The sequence below is a fragment of the Catharus ustulatus genome, chromosome 2 (genome assembly GCF_009819885.2).
Source record: "Catharus ustulatus isolate bCatUst1 chromosome 2, bCatUst1.pri.v2, whole genome shotgun sequence".
Taxonomy (NCBI): domain Eukaryota; kingdom Metazoa; phylum Chordata; class Aves; order Passeriformes; family Turdidae; genus Catharus; species Catharus ustulatus.
In genome coordinates this window covers 37,485,233-37,506,864 of record NC_046222.1, presented here as the reverse complement: position 1 = coordinate 37,506,864, position 21,632 = coordinate 37,485,233, and the positions used below count along the sequence as shown (strand labels likewise).

Below are 21,632 nucleotides of genomic sequence, written 5' to 3'. Positions count from 1 at the left end.
TCAAAATACAGGGACAGTCATGTCAGTGGAATGATTTACTCAAATGAGTTCTGTTGTTTGCAAGTTTTATATCACTTGTTTTGGAAAACAGACGGCTGTTGAGACACTGGCATTCATGTGCTCTAATGCTGTTACGCTTTCATAACTTCTGATTATCAGAGTCATGAGATAAAACTGGAGTTTTTGCATTTTAGAGTCCAGTTGTATGAAAAAACCAAAGCATGAGCTGAGTGCTGCATTAAGATGGGAGCATGCTTATGGGTATAGAGAGAATAACAATTATGGCAATGAAATTTAAAAATGTATATCTTCTGTAATTAAAATTGTACAGTCCTCCTAACATGGATACAAGTAAATCTGCTGTATGTCGCTATACTGCTACTTCTAGTGATGTAACAGCATTCACACTAACTTACATGGATTAGAACCAAATTACATCCACAGCTAAAATCATACTGGTTTTGCACTTTAGTGGAGACATGAAACCTCTGAAGAGTGTTTTCAAGGGGGTTTTGCAATGACTGGCATCTTAAAGACATCTGGAAACAAGCATAGAGTGATATATTATCACCAAAGCAGTGATTCAAAATTTACCGTGTGTAAAACTAGTGCACAGCAGAAACACTGTCCTTTCAGCAAGGAGCCAAACAGAGTACAGGACTGTTGCATGAATTTTCCTGCAAAGTCTTTAGCAGCCAGACTAATCCCAGACACACCTCGTGCTGACCTTTACACACATACGCACAAAACTTTCTGGGAGACTTCCTTCCCCCAGTCCTTCCTTACTTCATCTCCCAGCAGGGCTGCCTGCTGGACCTGGTGATCCCGCTTCCTTGGGAAGGGAGAAAGCCTCCACCTACCTTGCTCTCCTTCCTTCCCTCCCCAGTCCCTCACCCCCTCTCTTCCCCTCAGGCAGGCAGGATTCCTCGGGCAGAGCATGCAATCAGTTTGCAGGGAGCAGCCACAGGAAAGATGCAGAAGCACAACCAGAAGGAGCACCTCTACAAGCTGCTGGTGATCGGGGACCTGGGAGTGGGCAAAACCAGCATCATCAAGCGCTATGTCCACCAGAACTTCTCCCCCCACTACCGGGCCACCATCGGGGTGGACTTTGCTTTGAAGGTGCTGAACTGGGATGCTGAGACTGTGGTGAGGCTGCAGCTCTGGGATATTGCGGGTGAGTACAGAGCAGAGCCCCTTGCCCCTTAATCCATGGAAAGACCATACAGAATACAGACCCCAATTCATCTGTACTGATCTGAAAGCTGGGAACCACCACTGCCTGTGCAGTGAGGGACAGCAGACTGAAGAGAGAAAACTTTAAGGGCAGGTTGACATTTTGGAGGTTCCCTAAAACCATCAAACTCCCAATCTAGGGAAGTCAGAGAGTAAGAGTGGAACCTCTGCTAGCTGATTTTTGTCTCAAACCCTTGTACATATTCAGGGACCCAGGCACCTCTCTCCGAATGCCCCAGTTGTTTCCCTGCAGCTGGCAATGTACAGTTTTGCCTCCTCCGACTAACAGATCTCTGTGACAGGCAAAAACGTAACAAGAATGTCCTGTTAAATCTTTTTAATTTGGAGGGATAGATAAGGCATTCAGTAAGATGATTAAAATTACTTTTATAATTTAAAAAATAAAGAAAATTTGTATCTGAGTTAGTCTATCGAAATACCTTCCTTCTCCCTCTCTCCCCTACCTTCCCTCCTTCAGTCCAATGAAATCAAATTCTTACATGTTTTGGAAAGAAAAATGTTTCTGTTTGGCAATAATTCTGGTTGTTAAAATATAATTACTCATATTTAAATAAATGTTCTAACATCAAGCAAGGAGAAAAAGAGTAAAGAAGTCCAGATTGCCCCACATGATAATATCATTAAAACCCACAGAATTTGACATTGTTGCTGTCAGTGCTTCAGACATTTGCAATTTGGCTTCAAATTAAACACACAACATTTTTTGCCATCCCTCTTTCTGAAAATCAATCATTTTTGTTTCAGTTCACAAAATACGTTTATCTTGGTATGATATATCCCGTGCTGTAAACAATCATTTTTAATTTAGTGAATGCAGGAATCAAATACAACTGTAACAATACATTACAGCAAAAAAGATGGCATTTAAAAACTCAATTAAATTAAGAAGTCACTTGCATTAAGTGTGGAATAAAGGTGAACATCATATCAGCTGTTAGGTAACTGTGGCCTGAGTTGTGGGCTCATTGATCTAGTCTGGAACAGCATCGGATAAAACGGGTGAAATGAAAAAATTCTTGACATTCTTATCAGTGGAGGGAGTGCTTTTCTTCTGCACTGAGCTGTCTCATGTCTGAGCTCTGAATTTGGCACTGAGGTACTAAAACTTATGCAACAACACTGCTTTATGCAAAATGTATAAACACGGCTTTTTCACGCACTAATACAGTCTTGTGTGTGGTTTTATGGTTTTAAATACACATATTCTCAATTTTCTTTATTAAAAGATGGAATAATGGGGCAAACATTCATTTTACTGTTCACCAGTGGTTGATTGTAACAAAAAATACATACACTGCAAGGAAATCTTTTCTGCATGAGAAAAAAGCATTTAATAGTAAATTCTGACTATCAGGGACTTAAAGAATGTATTTTGCATGCCTTGTTTCAGAGATTTATTACACTAGTAATCATGTGCTGGCAGATCATATGATGTAGCTTTCAGTCAGGCTGCAGAAGCAATTACACCTAGTTGTAGTACTGAATGACTAGCATGCTTTCTGAGTTATCACACATGACAGAGAGAATTGCAGCACAGTACTAAATTTCATATGAATTGCCCAATTCTAAGCATCACTGTGAAGGTCAAGACAGTGGTCTGTAATAAAAAGAGTTGCTGTCTTAGCTTTAATGACTTCTGCTTAAGGAGCTTTAGCTGTTGCTGGCTGTACATAGAGAGCAAGTTCTGTAAGCAGCACACTGAATTCAGATGATCATGGTGCAGACATAAAAGTTATCACACACAAGGCATCTGTCTGGCAAGAGAAAAAGAGGTTCCAAAATGAAAAAGAAGTAAAACTGATTGGAAATGTGGAGAGAATGAAATTGGTTTCTCCTGGCTGTGGCTGGTTATGTATCATCATTTGAAAAAATACAAATGGGCAATGAGAAGAGGAGGGGAAAAAAAATCTCTGGTCTGAGAACATCTTCTCTCTTTTGGTGGACTCTGTTATCAGGTCAGGTTTGTCTTTCAGGGTAAGGAAATAAACTTTCAGTCTCTGACCAAGCTGAGGGTTGTTGGCTCAGCATGCAGGACACCTTGAATTGAAGCAAATTCTGCAAATACATCAATAATGCTTCATTTCAGTAGTTATATATGAATACATATTTATATGTGTATGTATATATAGATATCAGGTATTATTTTAGCTCTTATATCCTCTTCCCCTCTCCATTATACAGGCAGTGATCCAGTACCAAGCATGTGTGTACTCCTCCTTGCTTTTCATGCTGTGGATCAGTGGGTAGTAAATTATTTAACAATCTAGAAATAATTTTCTTAAAAATATTGTGAGTAAAACCAGTGTCAAGTTTATCTACATTATTAGGAGGATTTATATATATGTGGTGACTTCATTGGAGGAGCAACATTCCAGGTATGGTAGGACCAAGCAGTTTAGCCTGGTTTACCCTTACCATGCAAAAGGAAAAAAAGTAAATTTGGTTCATCTGGTGCTATCTAATAAAATGTAGTTAATATCTGCGTAACATATTTTTCTGTGTTTTTTTTTCATTTTGTAAACAAAACTATAATACAATCTAACAGCTAAATGCTTAAAGTGATTTAATTTAGATGAGAGAGTGATGCTGAAAAACAAGGATAACTAAGTATTACAAAAATTAATTCAGGGCTAATGTAGGCTCTGCATCACACATTGTTGCATTAAGACAGTTTTAACACAAATTATAGCCCTGAAACTGTAGGTGTTAGGCAGGAACAGTAAGATTAACCTTTATGCTATATGATGTAACAACATGCTGTCTTTAAAATCTATGAACTTATATCTGATTCAGTGAAGTGCCTAGGCTTGAGATGACTGAATGTTTAGTATTGAATGTGGGAGGAGATATACACAATAAAATTCTCCTTGCCTTTAATTTCTTCACAACAATTCCATTTTGTTTCATCTTATGTCACAAATTATCAGTTTTAGTGTTCCTGTTAAAGTGTGCCATCACCTCTACTGCTGTCATACAACATTAACTCTTTCTCTACAGTCAATTTCTGTCTTCTTTATCTTTTCTGCTGCCTTGGCATGCATATCCTTTAAATTCATTAACTAATTGTTAGAAGGGAAGCTTTAAAGAAACTGAATCATATTTTGCACAAGGTTACTGTGGATGGGGTTGGCCCTGCAGATGCAGGCTGGCACACCACTTCTGAAGAAAACAGCTATTGCAGTCAACAGATCTGGATGTATTTGCTATTCCCTTCTCTGCAAGGCTGCTCTCTGTGCTACTGTCTGTGCTGTGTGCTCAAACAGCCCAGAGATTTCTCTGAAGACCAGCTTAGCCATAGATTTACTACAGGGAAAAGCTTTGAGCATCAGAGAGCAGAGAACAGCACATCAGAGCCTGCTCCCTGCTCCTTTTCCACAACTATCTCAGCATCCTCCTTATCACTCCTTCTGCATTTGAGTGGGCTGGATTATTCATTGCTACCAAAAAGATTTTGATTTGTGCTTAAAAGTCTGGTTCTCATCTCATACAGACTTGGACCGATGCTTTGGGGAAAGAATAGTTCCATTTCCTTTCCCTGTCACTTTGACCTTCAGAAGCAGCAGTCTTCCCACAGACACAGACCAGTGTCTCTGCAGTTGTAAAGTTTTTAGGATTGTTATGCTGCAGAGGGAGTGAGTGGAAACCTGTTCACTAATGCCAGGCACAGCACGTCCTCAGCATTTTAGGCTGTCGGCAGCTGCTGAGCATTGCAGCACATATGCATAAATAAGATAGTCATGGTGATTTCTAGGCTAAGTTACCTTGAAATTACTGTTCTGCAAACATGAATAAGTCTCTTGCTGTGAGGGTTTTATTTCAGTAGAGATTGGTGGAATCTATGGGCCAGATCCTGCTGACAGCCTGCTTTTCCTCATTCTGGGGTGATGAACATCAGCTCAAGAGTTGCTTAAGCTTCAGCCCATAAAGACAATTATTTGAATTCAAGTGTGAATATTCTGAAAGGTGTTTTGAAGTGAAAGGTAAAAAAAAAATGTTTAAATCTTCTCCAGAGTTTCCAGCTTCTCAGTGTTGGCTAAAGGATACCTGTAAAGGAAGGTGATTCCCAAAAGCATTGTCTCTTAGGACAGTGGCAAGAAGTAGAATGCATCATAAAACTCAGCATTGGGCAGTTTTAATCAATTTTTAATTTCTATTTTTGTGACACATTTCAGATGCTGTGATCAAGATGCTGGAAAGTATCTGAGTTTCAGCACTTCGTCATTACTTTTTATACCTTTATTAGAGATGAAGTGATTAGTGAAAATTGTAGATTATTGTACAAATTTATGTGGGGTAAATTTTTATAAACCATGAAAATTCAGATGCTGGTTGCTTTAAACCCATGAACTGATCATTTTTCCTGCTGCAGAGGTGCCAGTGAGGTTAGGATAAACGTGCAGATAGGGTGTCCTCCCCTTTAGCAGAAATCTTGTTGCTTTGTTACCTAGGTGTCAGTGGCTTCACTTCCAAGTAGAGTAGGATTCATCTAAATTAACAATTAGACATTTATTCTCAATCTCCAACTACAAAGAGACCCTAACCTTCAGTATTCCCAGTTCATTTATTAAAATCTAATTCAGGGCTGATAATCCCAACATATAGCACCATCTCAGTGGGCAAAGGCCATTGGAATTGCCTTTGGTTTGATGCCAAATGCCAGCGGCCTTGCAAGGGATGCAGTAAAGTACCATGGGCCAGATCAAATATTTGCCAGGCTTCTGACCCTTCCAGTGAAAAGCAAAACCAGTCGCTGTTGCAGCAAAGCAGATTCTAATGTTCAAGGCTGCCTGTGAGATACCACTAAATTCCTAATGGTTGATCTATTTTCTGGCCTAATTTCTGCCTAAGACATTGTGCTTGTTGCTGAAAACCTAAGGCCAGATTTTAACATCTTTAATACATCAAATAATACCTATTTTTACGAGTATTTCTGCTAAATGTAAAAGTTCTAGGAGTCTCATCTATTAAAATAGGATTTTGTTCACATAAGCAAGAATCTGTGGAAAAATGAGTACTTCTACATCCTTAGCCATGTTATTTAGCTCTCCAAACTCAATGCAAATACTAGAGATCACTTTTTCCACAATTAAGTAAACTAAATAAAAGTCATTATGCAAATGTCATAAAACTAAAACTCTGATTTATAAAGCACCTCTTTTTCCATTCACACTTACCTAATGTCTTTCTGTCAAGTATATTCATACATTAATCATAACTTATGGAGAAAAAGACCACTTCAAAAACAGTTTAGTCAGTTAATCCAGCAGCTCCATTCTTTCTCTCTCTTTCAAGTGCTTGGTGGTGGAAATTGGTTATCCCTGTTTTCCTAAAATAGTGCTTTCACAAACACGTTAACTTTTCTGTGCAGTGAAAATCCTGTATCTGAAAAAGCAGCTGGAAGCCAGAGGAAGAATCAGTGTCATACAATTTGTCAGAAATTTGTGGGCCACTACAAGGCAGAAGATCACAACTTAGGAGCCTTTAGCCTTTTATTCCTCTGGTAGCTTCCTTCATGGTGAATGATTTCATGCTGCAAATGAATAATGTAGCTGACGTTCTGTGACACCGTGTCCCATCTATCTTGGCAATCTGTGTCCCAAAAAATATGTGTGAGGCCTGAGTTGAGCTGCTCTTATATCACCTAGAGTGTAAACTTCTCAAGAACTTTGTATGAGTGAAATAAAATATCCATCAAAAAGTATTTGTATATGTTGCTTACCTCACTGCTGTGTTTCTAATCAAACCTTGGCTTTTGGTGAATGGCACCTTCTCACAGATGAAAAAAGAATTTCTCAACAAGGAGATTATTGAATAGCACATGATTTAGCTATTTATCTGATTAGCCCACTGGTGGGAATCATAAGACATTTGAATAAAATATAGACTAAAGAAATTTTGAATATGACCTCTTCTTTCCCAGAAATAATCTATTTCTATCTTGCTTTATCAATAGGACACAGTGTTTCTTTAAGATAAAAAAAAAAAATTGACATTAATTTGGAGAAGACAGGCTTCTTCTTTGGTTTCTGTATCATGTGAATGACTTTCTCCTTGCTACCACAGTGCTTAAAACCAAAGATAAACATCACAAACTGATGGTGTTGACCCCCTAAGTGGGTTCAGTACTATTTCCATTAAATGGAAGTGCATGGTCTAGAAGCCCAGCAATAGGCACTTTTCCTTTCTCAGCCCTCCCTTACATTTGACAGCACAATTTCCATCAGATAAATTCTCCACATGTAACCTTCCTGGGGTCAGAGGCAGATTGCCAATCTTCTTGTCTTCCTAACCTACTCAAAATTGCTCATGTTGAGAAAATAAGGCTAAAAACAGGTTTGCATTCAATGCTTTTATTTTCATAGCACTTTTTGCCAGCTATGAAGGCAGGTACAAAAGTTGTCTTGCTTAAAAACTGCTGCTGTTGTGAAATGTTTCAGGAGCTTATAATTCTTCTTTGGATCACAGCTCTGCTGTAGACTTCAGTAGAAAACCTATTTTTTATTTTCAAGAAAAGTTCTGTGTAATTTATTTTTTCAGAGTTCCCATGAAAACAACAGCTATATTAACAAATCCACAGCTGATCAACATACCACATCCTGATGTCATGTGTTAATTTGTTCACACTTTTAATAATTTAAAATGATTTACATATATTTACAAAAGTTCATGTTTGAATATACTAATGTACTGTTAACTCACAAAACTTCCTTCCCAGAAAGCACTTTGAATTCAGCAAATAAAACCATGAAGCTTCTGAAGAGATCTAGTATGAAATTCTCCTCACAGATCTTTTCAGTGGAGCAATGCAGCTCTTCATATTGCTACTGCTGTGCTACTTCTTAGAGCACTTTCCATTTCTGTAAGGCTTTAAATTCACCTTCTTCACCTCTGTGTTTTAGTTTGCCAGAAAAAGTAGACTTGTAATTACTCTGATGCGTGGTATGTGTGGCTCCAGAGCTATATTATATTACTGCTGGTCATTATCATTTGCATGATCACATGCAAGGTCCTCTTCATGCATATTCAGTTGCGTTGGATGTTTTAGACAAAATACCATAGCACCAGGGAGTTTCCAATCTGGTACCTAAATTTTTTTGTGACTCTTGTTTAAAGTCCTATAATGTACCCAAAGACTCTTGGTACTGTCCACAGACTGAGAAATCGGCAGCCTAATAAGACCATACACTTATTCACTTATTATACTTATTATTCACTTATTATACTTATTATTCACTTACAGTGAACTTCATTGAATTTCCTTGGGTGTTGAGTTGAAAATTCCTTTTTCATGCAATACTCTCCTGCATTTTCACACAAATTATTCTTGCATGGTACTCATAATTATTTAGGCAAAGTGTAGTTTCCCAGGGACTTATAAAATTATGTCCTGCAACCAGTAATGTTATCCTAGAAAGTCTGCTATGTGAAATACTGACCCAGACTGGAAGCAGTAATTTTTACAATGTTGTGTTTCTCCCCCTCCCCCCTTCCTACTTTCTTCATTACAGGACAGGAAAGATTTGGAAACATGACCAGGGTGTATTACAGAGAGGCTATGGGGGCATTTATTGTCTTTGATGTTACAAGACCTGCGACGTTTGAAGCAGTGACAAAATGGAAAGAGGATTTGGACTCTAAGTTGGTTCTTCCAAATGGCAAGCCTGTGCCAGCAGTCCTACTAGCAAACAAATGTGACCAGGGAATAGATGTTCTTATGAACAACGGCATCAAGATGGATCAGTTCTGCAAAGAGAACGGGTTCGTGGGCTGGTTTGAAACATCAGCCAAGGTAACATTTCCATTTCTTTTCAAATGTTTCTAAGGGCAGAGAAATCAGTTCCTAAAATAGTTCATTTGGTCTAAATGTGCACGTGAAAAACTCCTCTACTGGTGGTATTAAAGGTAGATTTCTAAATATATAGTATGTATTTCTATTCCTTTTAGGTCTTTTACTGCAACATTCTGAAATGCAGCTGCTGGAATATGATAGGTCAGCAGGAAAGTATGTACCCAGTCAACAGGTTACTGCACAATGGCCTGGGGAGGAAGATGACCTTAGGCAAGGCATAAAAGCTACCTCTTGTGAATGATATGTCTTTCATCCTTCTTAGAATTGAATATTATCTCTAAATATTTATATAACCACTTTGCCCTAGAAATGCTGATTTGAGACTATAGCTTCATTGCTTCACATTCCAGAAATAAAGTCAGTCTATTGTAGTGCTTTGACAATGTTCACTGTTATAAGCTCTCATTCTCAAAAGCTTTTTCAAAAAAATCACAGATGTGGGGAGGAAGGAAATATCAGTGGTCAAAGTGCTGAATGAGCTGCTCTGAGGTCCAATTATTTGCTTTGGTACAGATTTCCTGAGTGCATGGAATATTGAGATGAAAATCAGAAAGGGCACTCAGACTTTCAAATTATAAAGGCCAAAAGTACGTTGGTACTGTAGGTCAATTTGAGATGTCTCAGATAATTTCAGTTCATGCAGGATTTGGAGAGCTGGCTGGATGTGAAATATTGAACACAACAATTCAGTGTTGATTGTGTCCTCCTATTATGTAAACTGGCATCATCATTGACATCTCTGGGGAACTTTTGGATGTTTGAAATGTAATCAGTTTGGTTCTGGTTTAACCTAGATTTTTAGTAGTCTGAAAGCCAAAATGCTTCATTTGATTGTTTCATTCCTTTTAAATACTTTATGTAAGGTACTTAAGAACTTTTAGAGTGAATATTTGTGTTTTACTTTTCTAGTCTTGACACCTTCTTTAAGCACTAATATTTAAAGCATGTTTCACTTGTAATCAACAGAAGTACCAGCAGGGGAATAGCAGCATATCCTAGACTGCTTCACGCATTGCATGAGCTCTGGGCTGAGATTGCAGCTTTACAGCACTTAAAGGGGGCTTATAACAAAGATGGGGACAAACCTATTATGAGGGCCTATTTTCATGGAACAAGGGGTTTTACACTAGAAGAAGGTGGATTTACACTAGAGATAAGGATTTAATTTTTTTTTTCTCTGACAAGAGTGGTGAAACACTGGAACAAGTTGCCCAGACATGGTGGATGCTCAATCCCTGGAAACATTCAAGGCTAAATTGGATTTGGCTCTGAGCAACCCAATCTAGCTGAGGATGTCCCTGCCCTGGCAGGCTAGTTAGATAAGATGACTTGAAGAGGTCTCTTCCAACCCAAACCACTCTATGGTTCTATGTCTTTGTAATGAAGGTCTTTGCAATGCATGCCTTTGCTTTCCTACTCAGTGGGTCTCAAATCTAGCCATTTTTTCTTCAAGATGCCATTTATAGAGAGAAATTTTGGTCTAGGAAAGTGTGTAAGCTATCTTGCTCCACAATGGGGTAATTCCTGTTCCTTCATGTGCAGCACCTGGTTTATATTCAGGGCTGTGGTTCATCTGCTGATTTGTGTTGGGTGAGGCCAAGAGAATCCAGTGCTCATCTTTATGATAAACTACATTTTACTATGAGAATGGAATCTGTACCATGAATTCCATACACCAGGCCCCAGCAAGCACGTGTGCCCACTCAGAAAGGACAACCACATTTATTGTGCAAAGGGCCATTGCATGTCATGACAGAAAATTATTTCAAAGATGACAGAGAGCTTTTATCAGAATGATGGAGCCAGTCTGAGGCAGAACTGTGGAAGTATAAAAGATGTGTAAAGGACATAAATTTTTTAAGAGTCACAACAGAGGAAATTTTTCCAAGTTTCTCTAAGCTGCAGAGAATTAAGATTTTCACTTATTTTAGACATAGTAAATATCTAGATTCTTCTTATGTTATTTAACTCCAAAACCAAAGCAGTCCTCAGATTGCCAATGCAAACATATAAGAACCAAAAAAAAAAAAAATCCAGCTATGACAAGACTTGTTTTCAAAAGTCACCATGAAGGGAATGGTGAGAGTTGAGGGCACACAGCTGTTATCACACTATTCTCTGCTCCTATACACCAGAGGCTAGGACCTGTTGTTCTGCAATCCACACATCTGATTTCCACCCTTAATTGGATGCTCATGGCTTTAAACTTATGCAAAGAGACATTCTCTTTGCAAAGGTGTTAGAATCAAAACTTTTAAACTAAGTTAGATAAAAATAATTTCCCCACTTGGTCTAAGTTGTAAAGTAAACCCTACACTTCCTTTTCTAAACAAAATTTATTATTACTACTATTTTAGAATTCTGGATATTATACATACTTGGTATCCTTTCAGCCCAGGGCATTGAACTTGGGTCTGGGAAAAATAAATTACTAACTCTGTTTGCTTCAGAGAGCAGAAACTCTTCTGAAGCCAAATAACACAGACAAAGGAGTCATCATGTTGCAGCTAGAAGTTTTAGCAGTTCAAATAAGTAATAACTCTCTTTTTCTGGTACCCTTGAATAATTAGATCTCCAGAGGTTTTCTGGAGATGTGCTTGGAAATGTTAAAGCCTTGAGAGCAAACGGAATATGATTTATGCATTTTGGAAAAACAAAGGTGATTACTTATAAAAATAGCATCTTTTCATTCTGGTTGCCTTGCAGAAAGTAGCATGCTATATATGTACCTACCATATTTCAAGCTGTCAATGGTTTTAAACTTTTGTCTGTAGCACAGGAAGATTAACTCCTCAAAAATCACTGTATTGTTCCCTGGTGCTACTTTTGTAAGTTAACAGCTCCGATATAAAACATTTGAGCCACCTAATGCAGTCTTATATATTAGTTTTGATTCTTACATTAATCTGAAGGAAACAACCCCCTTTCAGTCTTCTTCTCACTACAAAGACAGAAGATTTTGTTTGGGTAGTTTTCTGTGTGAGAAAGGCCTTGCTGGGCAGCAGCACCTCACAGTGCAGTCACAAGTTACACTTTTGTCACATATCCCGTGGTGAGCCTGCTCTCTTTTATATCTGCATATTAACTTCACTCATATTGATTACTGTCGAAGAGCCACATCCCCAGATAGTTACCAAATAACCCTTAGTAGTAAATTCTTTAATAAACTTCATGACCACAATTGTTGCAAAAGATTCATTCTTTTAAAGGAAGGAAATTTCTTCTTCCTGTCAGACGTTTAATTATCCTGCACATGGCCAGAGCAGCTGAGAGCTCCTCTCACATTTCCAAGCCTTTAAACTGTTTTCACCACCATGCCTAGTTCAAAGAGGTGAGCTTTTGACTTGGATTAGAAAGGGAGCAATTTCAAGCTTATTATCACTTTGTAATGAAAATGGAACTTGTGCAACAAAACAGACAAGTCAGGCAAAACTAAATGTGCTTGAAAGTACCCAATTCAGAAATAACTTGAAATACCTTATGACTGGCGATGGCTGTGCTGTGATTATGCCCGAGTTCCTCTTTTCCCTGCTGTAATTCTACTGTCAGCAACACAGAATTAGATGAAAAGGCATTCATGTTTTGTCCAAATTGCCCAGAAAGGCTGGTAGTTGTGCTTTTCAGATCCTTACAAAACTAGGTTAAGCACACAGCTCCTTGTCTCCTGAGCACCATAGCCTGGAGACTGATGTGCAGTCTGAGTCTCTGGGCTATTTGGATACACCCTACTTGGACCAGGACAGTGTTATAGAAACTTTGTGCCTCTAAGAAATGCAGATAATAAGATGTCCTATATTCAGCTTTTGTTTGACAGGCAGTCCATGGTATGTTGCCATAGTTTCAGAATGAGTTGGTTTGGAAGGGACCTTAAAAATTATCTGCTTCCAACCCCCTGCAGGGCCCAAATTCTGGACTAGCAATCAAAAGTCCTCTTTGCCATTGAACTGCTGTTACCTTCAGAAAGTCATTCTCTCCTCTGTTCCAGCCTTTCTTTCAAAAAGCAAGGACATGAATTCTTCCTATATTACTAGGGAATTCTGTGAATAATCCAAGCTCTACTGGCCCTTGTTTAAATCACAGATTCTTCAGTTCTTTTGATTGGACAATTATTACAAAAGATGCAAAAAGCAAACTATGCAGTGGACTTGCAGAGGAATGGGATAAGCAGTTCTGGTTTCCATAAAGAAAAACAAGTTTTGGACATTAATTTGAATTAGGCTGGCACTATAAACTAGTCTGCTGATCTGGTAACTCAAATCCAAGCAATCCATTTGAGGCTCCCAGACCTAGTTAGGTATGTGTGGCTCCCTAGATTGTCTTTTTAATTCACTCAAAAAAAGTCTAACCAATCTCACTGTACTGTCTTAGAAAATATTTCAGATTCTGCCATAAAGCAAGAAATAAAGCTGATACTTAAGGCAGGAGATTTCATTTCAGATATACAGTCACTCTATGCAGAATGCTCTGGAGAGTTTCCTGTAATTAAAAGGAGTTGATTCAAAATGTCCTATATTACAGCTGTCCTGTAGCTATCTAGGTCATTGTTATGAAATACATTATTTAATGCTGTCCCAAATTTGGAAATTCAGAGAATCACAAAATTTTTCATAACAGAAGGTCATTTAATAAAATAATTTTGTTGCCGGATATTCAACCAGCTGTAAGTAATCAATCACAGAAATGATCTTGTTCTCAGAGTTGCAGTCACAGCAGTTCACATCCATGAATTTAATGTTCATGCATCAGATGTCTTTTAACTTGTATGGCTACATTTTCCTAGAAATACCACTGCTGGAGTACAGCACACCATGTTAATAAGGCTCTGTTCCCAGCAGTTTCCAGGGAGTTCTGCTAAGGGAGCATACGGAGCCATTCCCTCAGAGTGCTAGCTTGAGGGGAGTGCAGGTTAAAGCATCTTTCGTGTAATTTCTTTGCTCCTGGATTTTAGTGCAGTATGGAAATAAAATGTGGAAGCTATGAGCTTCTCTATAGGCTCCCATCTAATACCTGAATATTTCACAATTTGTAAATGTTTACTTATAAGAAGTCAATTTCCTTCAACTGCAGGAGTAGTCTAAGGTCATGTCTCTAGGCAGCGCTGATTGGGAGCTCCCCAAGTGCTCTGTGCCTGTATACACACTGTTTTTCACCATGGTTTTCAAAGTAAGACTCAGAAGCATCAGATTCAGTAAGAGGGAAAAACTGTCAAGGTAAAAAGGGAAGGACATTCTATCAAACAACAACCAGATAGTCAAATCTAAGATATGTGCATCGTGAAGAAACAAAAAGTTCTCATATCTGAAAGTGAGACAAGCCCTTAAAACTTGCCAGGGCCCTTTATTCTTCTACAAAGAGCTAAGAGTCAGTCTAATCTGTGGGAATTTATTTCATATGTTAAAATGGAATGCCCTAAATGTTAATGTTCTGCATCTGTAGTAGAGATGGCAGATAAGGGGGAAGGTAATCCAGAATGCAAGAACGATTGCTGAGCTTGCATACTGCTTTGAGTCACATTCAATAATGTATTTATTTTCCCTTTAGTTGATTGTTGCTTACAAGACATTATTTCCAATAGCAGTGAGTTCAAGGGTTTTAAATAATGCAGCTCTCTTTCCCTGCCCTCAGTTCCTATCTTTTCCATAAAACTGCCCTTTGAAAGGATATATTTTAATGAGATCGATCTACAAAGTAAACACTAATTTCATTTATGTCCTCCAGTGTTCCTTTCTGGATTTCAGAGATTACTCAGAGTTATTTTCTTTGCCTTATTTTGTTTGGTAATAGAATAAAGAGTAGCATGTTCCAATTTTCACTTTTGCATTCCTTCTTGATGAGGCCAGGAGAAAGTGATGAGGCCTGGCACAAGTAGCCAGACATCGTCAACAGAAGCAAGGTTCAGGTCCTTGCTCTGGCAGATTTTGGCAGGTTGATGCAGGATAAATCACTTAGGGATGGATTCACAACTCAGCTCTTGCACTGACTAGAACAGTGTCACAGATACTGGGGCTTACTGAGCCACACAGAAATGGGCTTGGCGCCTCAGGGGACAGGGCAAGGCAAGATGCTCAGGAAAGGCTTTATAGGCTGGCATGCTGAATCAGGAATGCAGGACTGATAAAGACACCTTAATAAGGATAAGATCTTTTTGACCTTGCAGTAAAAGCTCTCTCTTGAGAGAGAGCTTTTCCTGAGAAAGGAAAGTGTTGCATTCTTATCATGAGGAGACTTAATCCTATGCCATCTCCCACTTTCCAGCTAGCCACCACATGCTGGACCAAGTGTCACGTGGCTCCGCATTTTTTCCTTTTGACAAATGGCCATAACAGCTCTTCCCTATCACAGAATTCTGCTGTCCAGTTAAATACATCAAAGTGCTGAGTAATGCCAGCCTTAAAAGCAAGATAAGGAAACAGAGCATCTCCTGTGTTTGGAGAACTGTGAAAGTAAAAGTGGCCTCAAAGGAGGCTGGATAACAATCACTACAGGTGTTAGAAAAAGAGGAGAAGAGAAAATAGAGAAAAGAGAAAAAAGAGGAAAAAAAGAGAAAAAAGAGAAAAGAGAAAAGAGAAAAAAGAAGAGAGAGAAGAGAAGAGAAGAGAAGAGAAGAGAAGAGAAGAGAAGAGAAGAGAAGAGAAGAGAAGAGAAGAGAAGAGAAGAGAAGAGAAGAGAAGAGAAGAGAAGAGAAGAGAAGAGAAGAGAAGAGAAGAGAAGAGAAGAATAAAAATAAGTCTGAACTTCACCAATCATCACCATTCCATGGTGTTCTTTTACAGGACAAAGCCATATAGGAGGTGACAGTTATAGCATTTCAACATAGAGACCCACTGAAAGATATTTTTTCACTCCACCTGTATTTTCTTGCTTTTTTGAAACATAATTAGTTTTATTTTTAGTTATAATTGAGGCAGTTCCCATGTCTCAATACTATTAGCAGGGTGTCTGTGATTATTCCTCTCTGTCCAATCTTATGCTCTAATTGTTGGTTTTTTGTGTTTGAATGGATTTTCACTTTCTCTTTTTTCTCTTTCCTCCCTTTCATTGCCTTTCAACACTTAATGCTCTCTCAAATCACCAGGCCTCTGGATGTCTGTGTTTGGATTGCAGATCACCTTCTACTGTCTGTAGCTCTTTCACTGCCTAGCAGAATATAGATTTTTCTTTTGCAAAACACACTATAGGAGGAGAGGTGGAGAAATCAATATTTCATTAGTCAGACCAGAATACAGCAATGTCTGATCTGCAGGTCTAGGACGCCACAGGATTAAGGTTGTAACAAAAGGCAATAGTAGCATCACAAAGGAAGTGGTCAAGGCAGGGACCTGGGACAACAGGAGTTGCTTTGTTGGCATGACCACAGGCTCCTTGCAGCAGGTGCCTTAACATATTCCTTCTCATCCATACTGTGTGCCACTTGTCATCTGAACCACAGGAGCTGGCTGGAGCTAGACACAAACTTGAAACTGGCTGTGCTGTCTGCCAGGTTCACCCTTCCTCTTCCTCCCCTTGTACCCCAGCTGAAATTGTCATCCACACAGCTTAGATAGTTTATGTAAATGTTAAAGATGAGAAACTGCCTCTCTGTACTCAGGACAGGACTTTTTATACCTTTCCTATTTTTTTTCTTGTTTGGAGTATTTTTTTTCTTCTGCATGTTTAGGCTCATGTCTGGCACATGGACTTCCGTCTATCACCAGCAGGGATGAGGGACGGCCACCTTTACCCATTTTATGCTTTTGTTGGCTTGGTTCCTTCCTCCTCTTCCAGTGCTGTAAAATGGTAGCTTCTGACAAAGAGGGTTGCTTTTAATATGTCTCAACATGAATCAGTTTGGGCAGAATCTTAGATAGTCCCTAAGACCTTATTGAATACACACACGCTGCCTTTTCAACACAGAGGCAGCACATGGGCAAATGAAATGCTCACCAGTCCACCAGTAAAGACAAACACAATGCAAAAGCTTTTTATATTTCTGGTTTTGTGCATTAACAATCCTGTTTTGACTTTAGTTTTCTAAGCAGTACTGAGAGATATTTTTAATTGTCTTGGGTTTTTTTCTAATAAAATTTCACAATGGTCTGAAAAGGGTTTTCAGTGCATGCTTGAGGAATTTTCTAGTCTGGTCTGAAAGAGCCATGTGATACAGGCAGAATTTTAACAACTCAGTACAGAGACAATTCCCAGTTTCATATTACTCTCTAGCAGTTAGTATGTACATTACTTTTCTAAAGTATTGGGGGTTTGCAACTTACTGATATTCTTTACATACAAAATATCTAAGTTCATGTATGTCATTGAAGAAACCTGTGAAATCTTGCACTAATTACCATTTCCAGTTAGATCCACACATTTCAGCCCTTTACTGTGGTGCAAAGGGTTGGACTATGGAATTTGTGGAGTTTTGCCATTGATTTCACGGGGTTTGGACAAAGTCAGTCTCACAGAATCCATTCCTTTGGCTTTTGTTTTTCCTATAAATTTGTCTTCTCTACTGAAACACACACCTTTCTTTATTTTATAGCTAGTTTATGGCCTCAGTACAGCAGGCTCCAAATTGCCATCCAGAGGGACCTGGACATGCTCGAGAATTGGGACTGGATGGCATTTAAATGTCCCTTCCAATCAGTACTATTCTATGACTCTGATTCAGCTTGATAACCTGGGTAATCTTAGGCTGCAAATAAAATGTTATCTTTACTGAGCAAGATTAGTGTGTGCATATACACAAATTAATTCCTATATGTTTCTATGCATTTCCATATGGATGTATGTGGCTGTGTGATACAATTTCCTAGAAGTTTGAAGCTACAGTGGAGTTTCTATCTCCTGCCTTATAAGATAGATAATCTATGCCAGTAGTTACACTAGAAGAGTGTCTTTTATGCCAGAAAGCCTGATTTTTCATTCCAAACATATTGATGGCTGATATTTTAAAAAAATAAAAGTCTTTACCAGTACTACTGCTTATTTTCTATGCTGGGTTGAGCTGTGTCTCACTGATTAGGCTGTTTCAGCTTTACTTATTCTACAAACAGGGTAAGAGTTGCTGCAAGTTAAATGTGCAGTTGATATCAGGCACATGTAGGAAAAGATGTGCTTTAGCTTTCATTTTAAACCCCTAGAGTAAGGATTTCATTTCTGCAAATGAAACCAGTGCTGATATATCTCTTCAGAAGCAGTGCATTGGAGATGCAGTGCATTGGAGTCAGCCTCAACAGGAAATAAGGGAGGACTCCAAATCATACAGAACTTTTTTACTGTTTTGTGAGTAATTTGAGATTGTATCATTTATTCAATGAAATTACTCCATCACAGGTTTCATTGTGAGCATTGCATACAGAAATCTTCTTGAAATTGTGGGAAAGGCTTTAAAAAAATAAATGCTGTGCATGGCTGTAATTGATGGTAGGTGATTAACTATTTGGAAATGTGTAACCGTTATTCGAACAGTGGAATATGCTTTTTGGAACTTTACTTCAGTCATTGGTCTTCAACACCTCTCTGGCATTTGTGTTTTTTAGTTTATTGAAGCAATCAAATCACCAAGAGATTGAGGTGATTTAAAATCAGCTCTGTGTACATTTTAAAAGAGATATGATTCATAATATATATAAAACTTAACCAACTTCAAAACAAAACTCCAGTGAACACTATTTAATTTTTGAATTAAATTTTTGAAAACTGTTTATTAAGGTAAGTAAACTTTTGATGTTGCCAAGAGAAAAGTTTAATTATGCACAGGAAATATGCAACATGGTTTAATTAATATCAACTAATCAACCTCTCTTTCTTTTTTACTTGCAGGAAAACATAAACATCAATGAAGCTTCCAGATGCTTGGTGAAACACATAATTGCTAGTGAGAGTGATCCAGTTCAGTCTGTTGAACCAGATATTATAAAACCACACTTGAATTCCTCCAAGATTGTCAGTTGTTCAGCTTGCTTTAAATCCTAAGAGACTTCCAGACTATTACAAGAGCTGAACAACTATGATTCACAATTTATACTTTATTCAACGAAACCAGCCTGCCCACATTGTCCCTAAGCTGATTGTCATTTTCTCAAAAATATATTTAAATTTTTCCTTTTTTTTTTTTTCCAGCTAAAATTTATTATAAGGTGTTCATTGATAGCAACTATTCAAAACTCTCTTTAGCTATTGGTCAATTAAGATTCATGGTGATGACTGTGTTTTCCTGTTTGGGTGGCACCAGTGATATAAAAATCTATTTGTTTGCCATATGGTTTCTGAAACTTTGCATTTGTGATGTGACTGTGGCAGCACCCTACATGTCCATTGATTTCCAGGATGTTTTCTCAATACCTTGACCAGGCAAATGCTATCAGCGCGCTCTTTGTCACCTCTCAAACTTCAATGATCTTGTTTCATGAGGTAGATGATGATGAAAATCAAAACTGAGCTGTTCAGAAAGAGACACCAAGAATGCTCACAGTTAAATATTCCCATTGCAAGTTCAGTCTCTTGGATATAGTGACAGGTCTGAACATGAAGGAACATTTCACATCATTCAGTTCTCCAGAAGATCTGAGTTTCTGAGTCTGATGAAGAATTGGCTCCCTCTTTCTGAGGAGTTGCAGTCTCTTAGTTGATAGCATCATGTTAGATGAAACAAAATGGAACAAGTCAAGGGTGAAGGGTGACAAAACAGGCAATCAGGGGTACAGTCTCCTGAGTGAAGCAGATCAGGGTTTTCAGAAAGGGTTATCTATTCTATTAAGCTGGCATTTCCTCTGGAAAGCCCACATTGATTTTTTTCCTGCCTCTCCTCCCTCATGCCACAGATATCCCCATGTGTTTAAACTGTGAGTATTCTGTAAGTCCTAACATGCATCCCTTCATTATGTTTATACTCATGGAAAATTCGCCATCCACACTGTTACATAACAGCAGAACTTTTCAGGAATCCATCTGTGTTAATTAGAAGGGTATTTGCTTTCTGAAAACATTCTTCTAAAATGTATATGAATGATCACAGGAAGCAAGCAAAATGAAGCAGTCTTACAAGATATGCTTCTGGAAGATGTGAAGAATTTATTGAGCTGTACTATGGAAATTAAATTGTTGATTTTCAGCATCTCATAAAAAATGCAGCTTGGTGGAGTCATTTAGAGAAGTGTGTCTAGACAAGAAGTCTTGACATGTGGCTGCAAGCCCCCTCAAGACAAACTTTGGCTCTATCCTGCCATTGACAAATCACTCGCATTTTCTCTTCTTACTCAGACTTTTCCTTCCTAAGCTGTGAACTCTCAGTTGCAGGAGCTGTCTTCAGAGATGGGCTCCTCCTCTTAGAGAGGTGTAATGGTATGGAAGGGAGGAGACAAAATCTCATGATGCCTTACGTTTGCAGATTTCACTGCAATACTTCACTGAACACTTACTTGGAGAAGAGAGAGTGAAATTCTCAGACTAGTGAATATCTGCTGCATAGGAAAAATTTAAAAAAAAAAGAAAAAATTCCTCAAGCTGACCTTATACTGTGAGACCTATTTCATGTACCTGTAAAATTCATCCTACTTGGCAATGTAAGGTTTGTGTTTGGACTCAAAGTTCTTTTCCAACCTAAATGACTCTATGACTTTGTGTGTCTTTCACTAAGTGCTCTGTTACTATATAGACGCTGCAGACAAGATCTATGTTTCTCTCCCTGGAGAGCCAGAGATGAAGACATAGTTCTTTATGTGCTTTTTCTAAAGCCTTCAATTTTTCTTACAGAAATTTGGATTAAGAAAGCAAGCTCTTTAGTTTTAAAAATAAAATTTCACATAGATGTATGGACACATATATATAATCAACTGGCTTTTTGAGAGTAATTTTCACGTTGTCTCGGATGCTGCATTATCCTTTACTACCTATGTTAAACATCCTCTAACTCCTGCTGTGATCTATGTCAATGACCTTAAGCTTCCTGCCTCAGTTTCCTCATCTGTAAAACAGGGATCTATGTACACACCTACCTCACAGCACTCCCTGAAAGTTACTGTTGGCACTGGGCTTTGGGGATACATGTTCTACAAATGCCAAGCTCTGATACTACTCAAAATGAAGTATGAGTGCCCTCTAGCATAAATACATGGTGTTGTAAAGCCTTAGTGTTCTAAATCTATCAAAGGCTTGCCTGTACTACAAAAATTAGCTTCAATTATTCCACCTCAGTTGAGCTGGTCAAGGTTATAAAGCAACATGTGACTGCATGGGATGATCAGATTGGCTGCAGATGGTTTGCAAACAGAAACTGTGGCTGCACAGATGTCATGGTGCTAGTTTAATAATCTCAGCAACAAAGCTGCAATTCAGAACTAGTGCCACATCAGTTATTTCAAATTTAAAGCATCATTTAAGTCAAGTCATATGGGTGCCTTGTTAAGGATAACAATTCATATCCTGAGCCAAGGCCGAGGAGAACAAAAGGAACTAGATATTTCAGATAGCTTCTAAAGGGCTAATTTTTCGTGAGTTGAGCCCTGTACTTCACTCATAAATCTGTGGATCTCAACTGGGGCAGAAG

General features: G+C 38.4%; 1 protein-coding gene across 1 annotated transcript; it reads left to right on the top strand.

Moving 5' to 3' along the window:
• Positions 1-797: 797 nt before the first annotated feature.
• Positions 798-20,810, top strand: RAB38 (RAB38, member RAS oncogene family). Its single transcript, XM_033052330.1, has 3 exons — positions 798-1,177; positions 8,766-9,046; positions 18,908-20,810. The coding sequence occupies exons 1-3, from the start codon at positions 973-975 to the stop codon at positions 19,058-19,060; spliced, it is 639 nt and encodes a 212-aa protein (XP_032908221.1). The 5' UTR covers positions 798-972; the 3' UTR covers positions 19,061-20,810.
• The last annotated feature ends 822 nt before the right edge of the window (positions 20,811-21,632 follow it).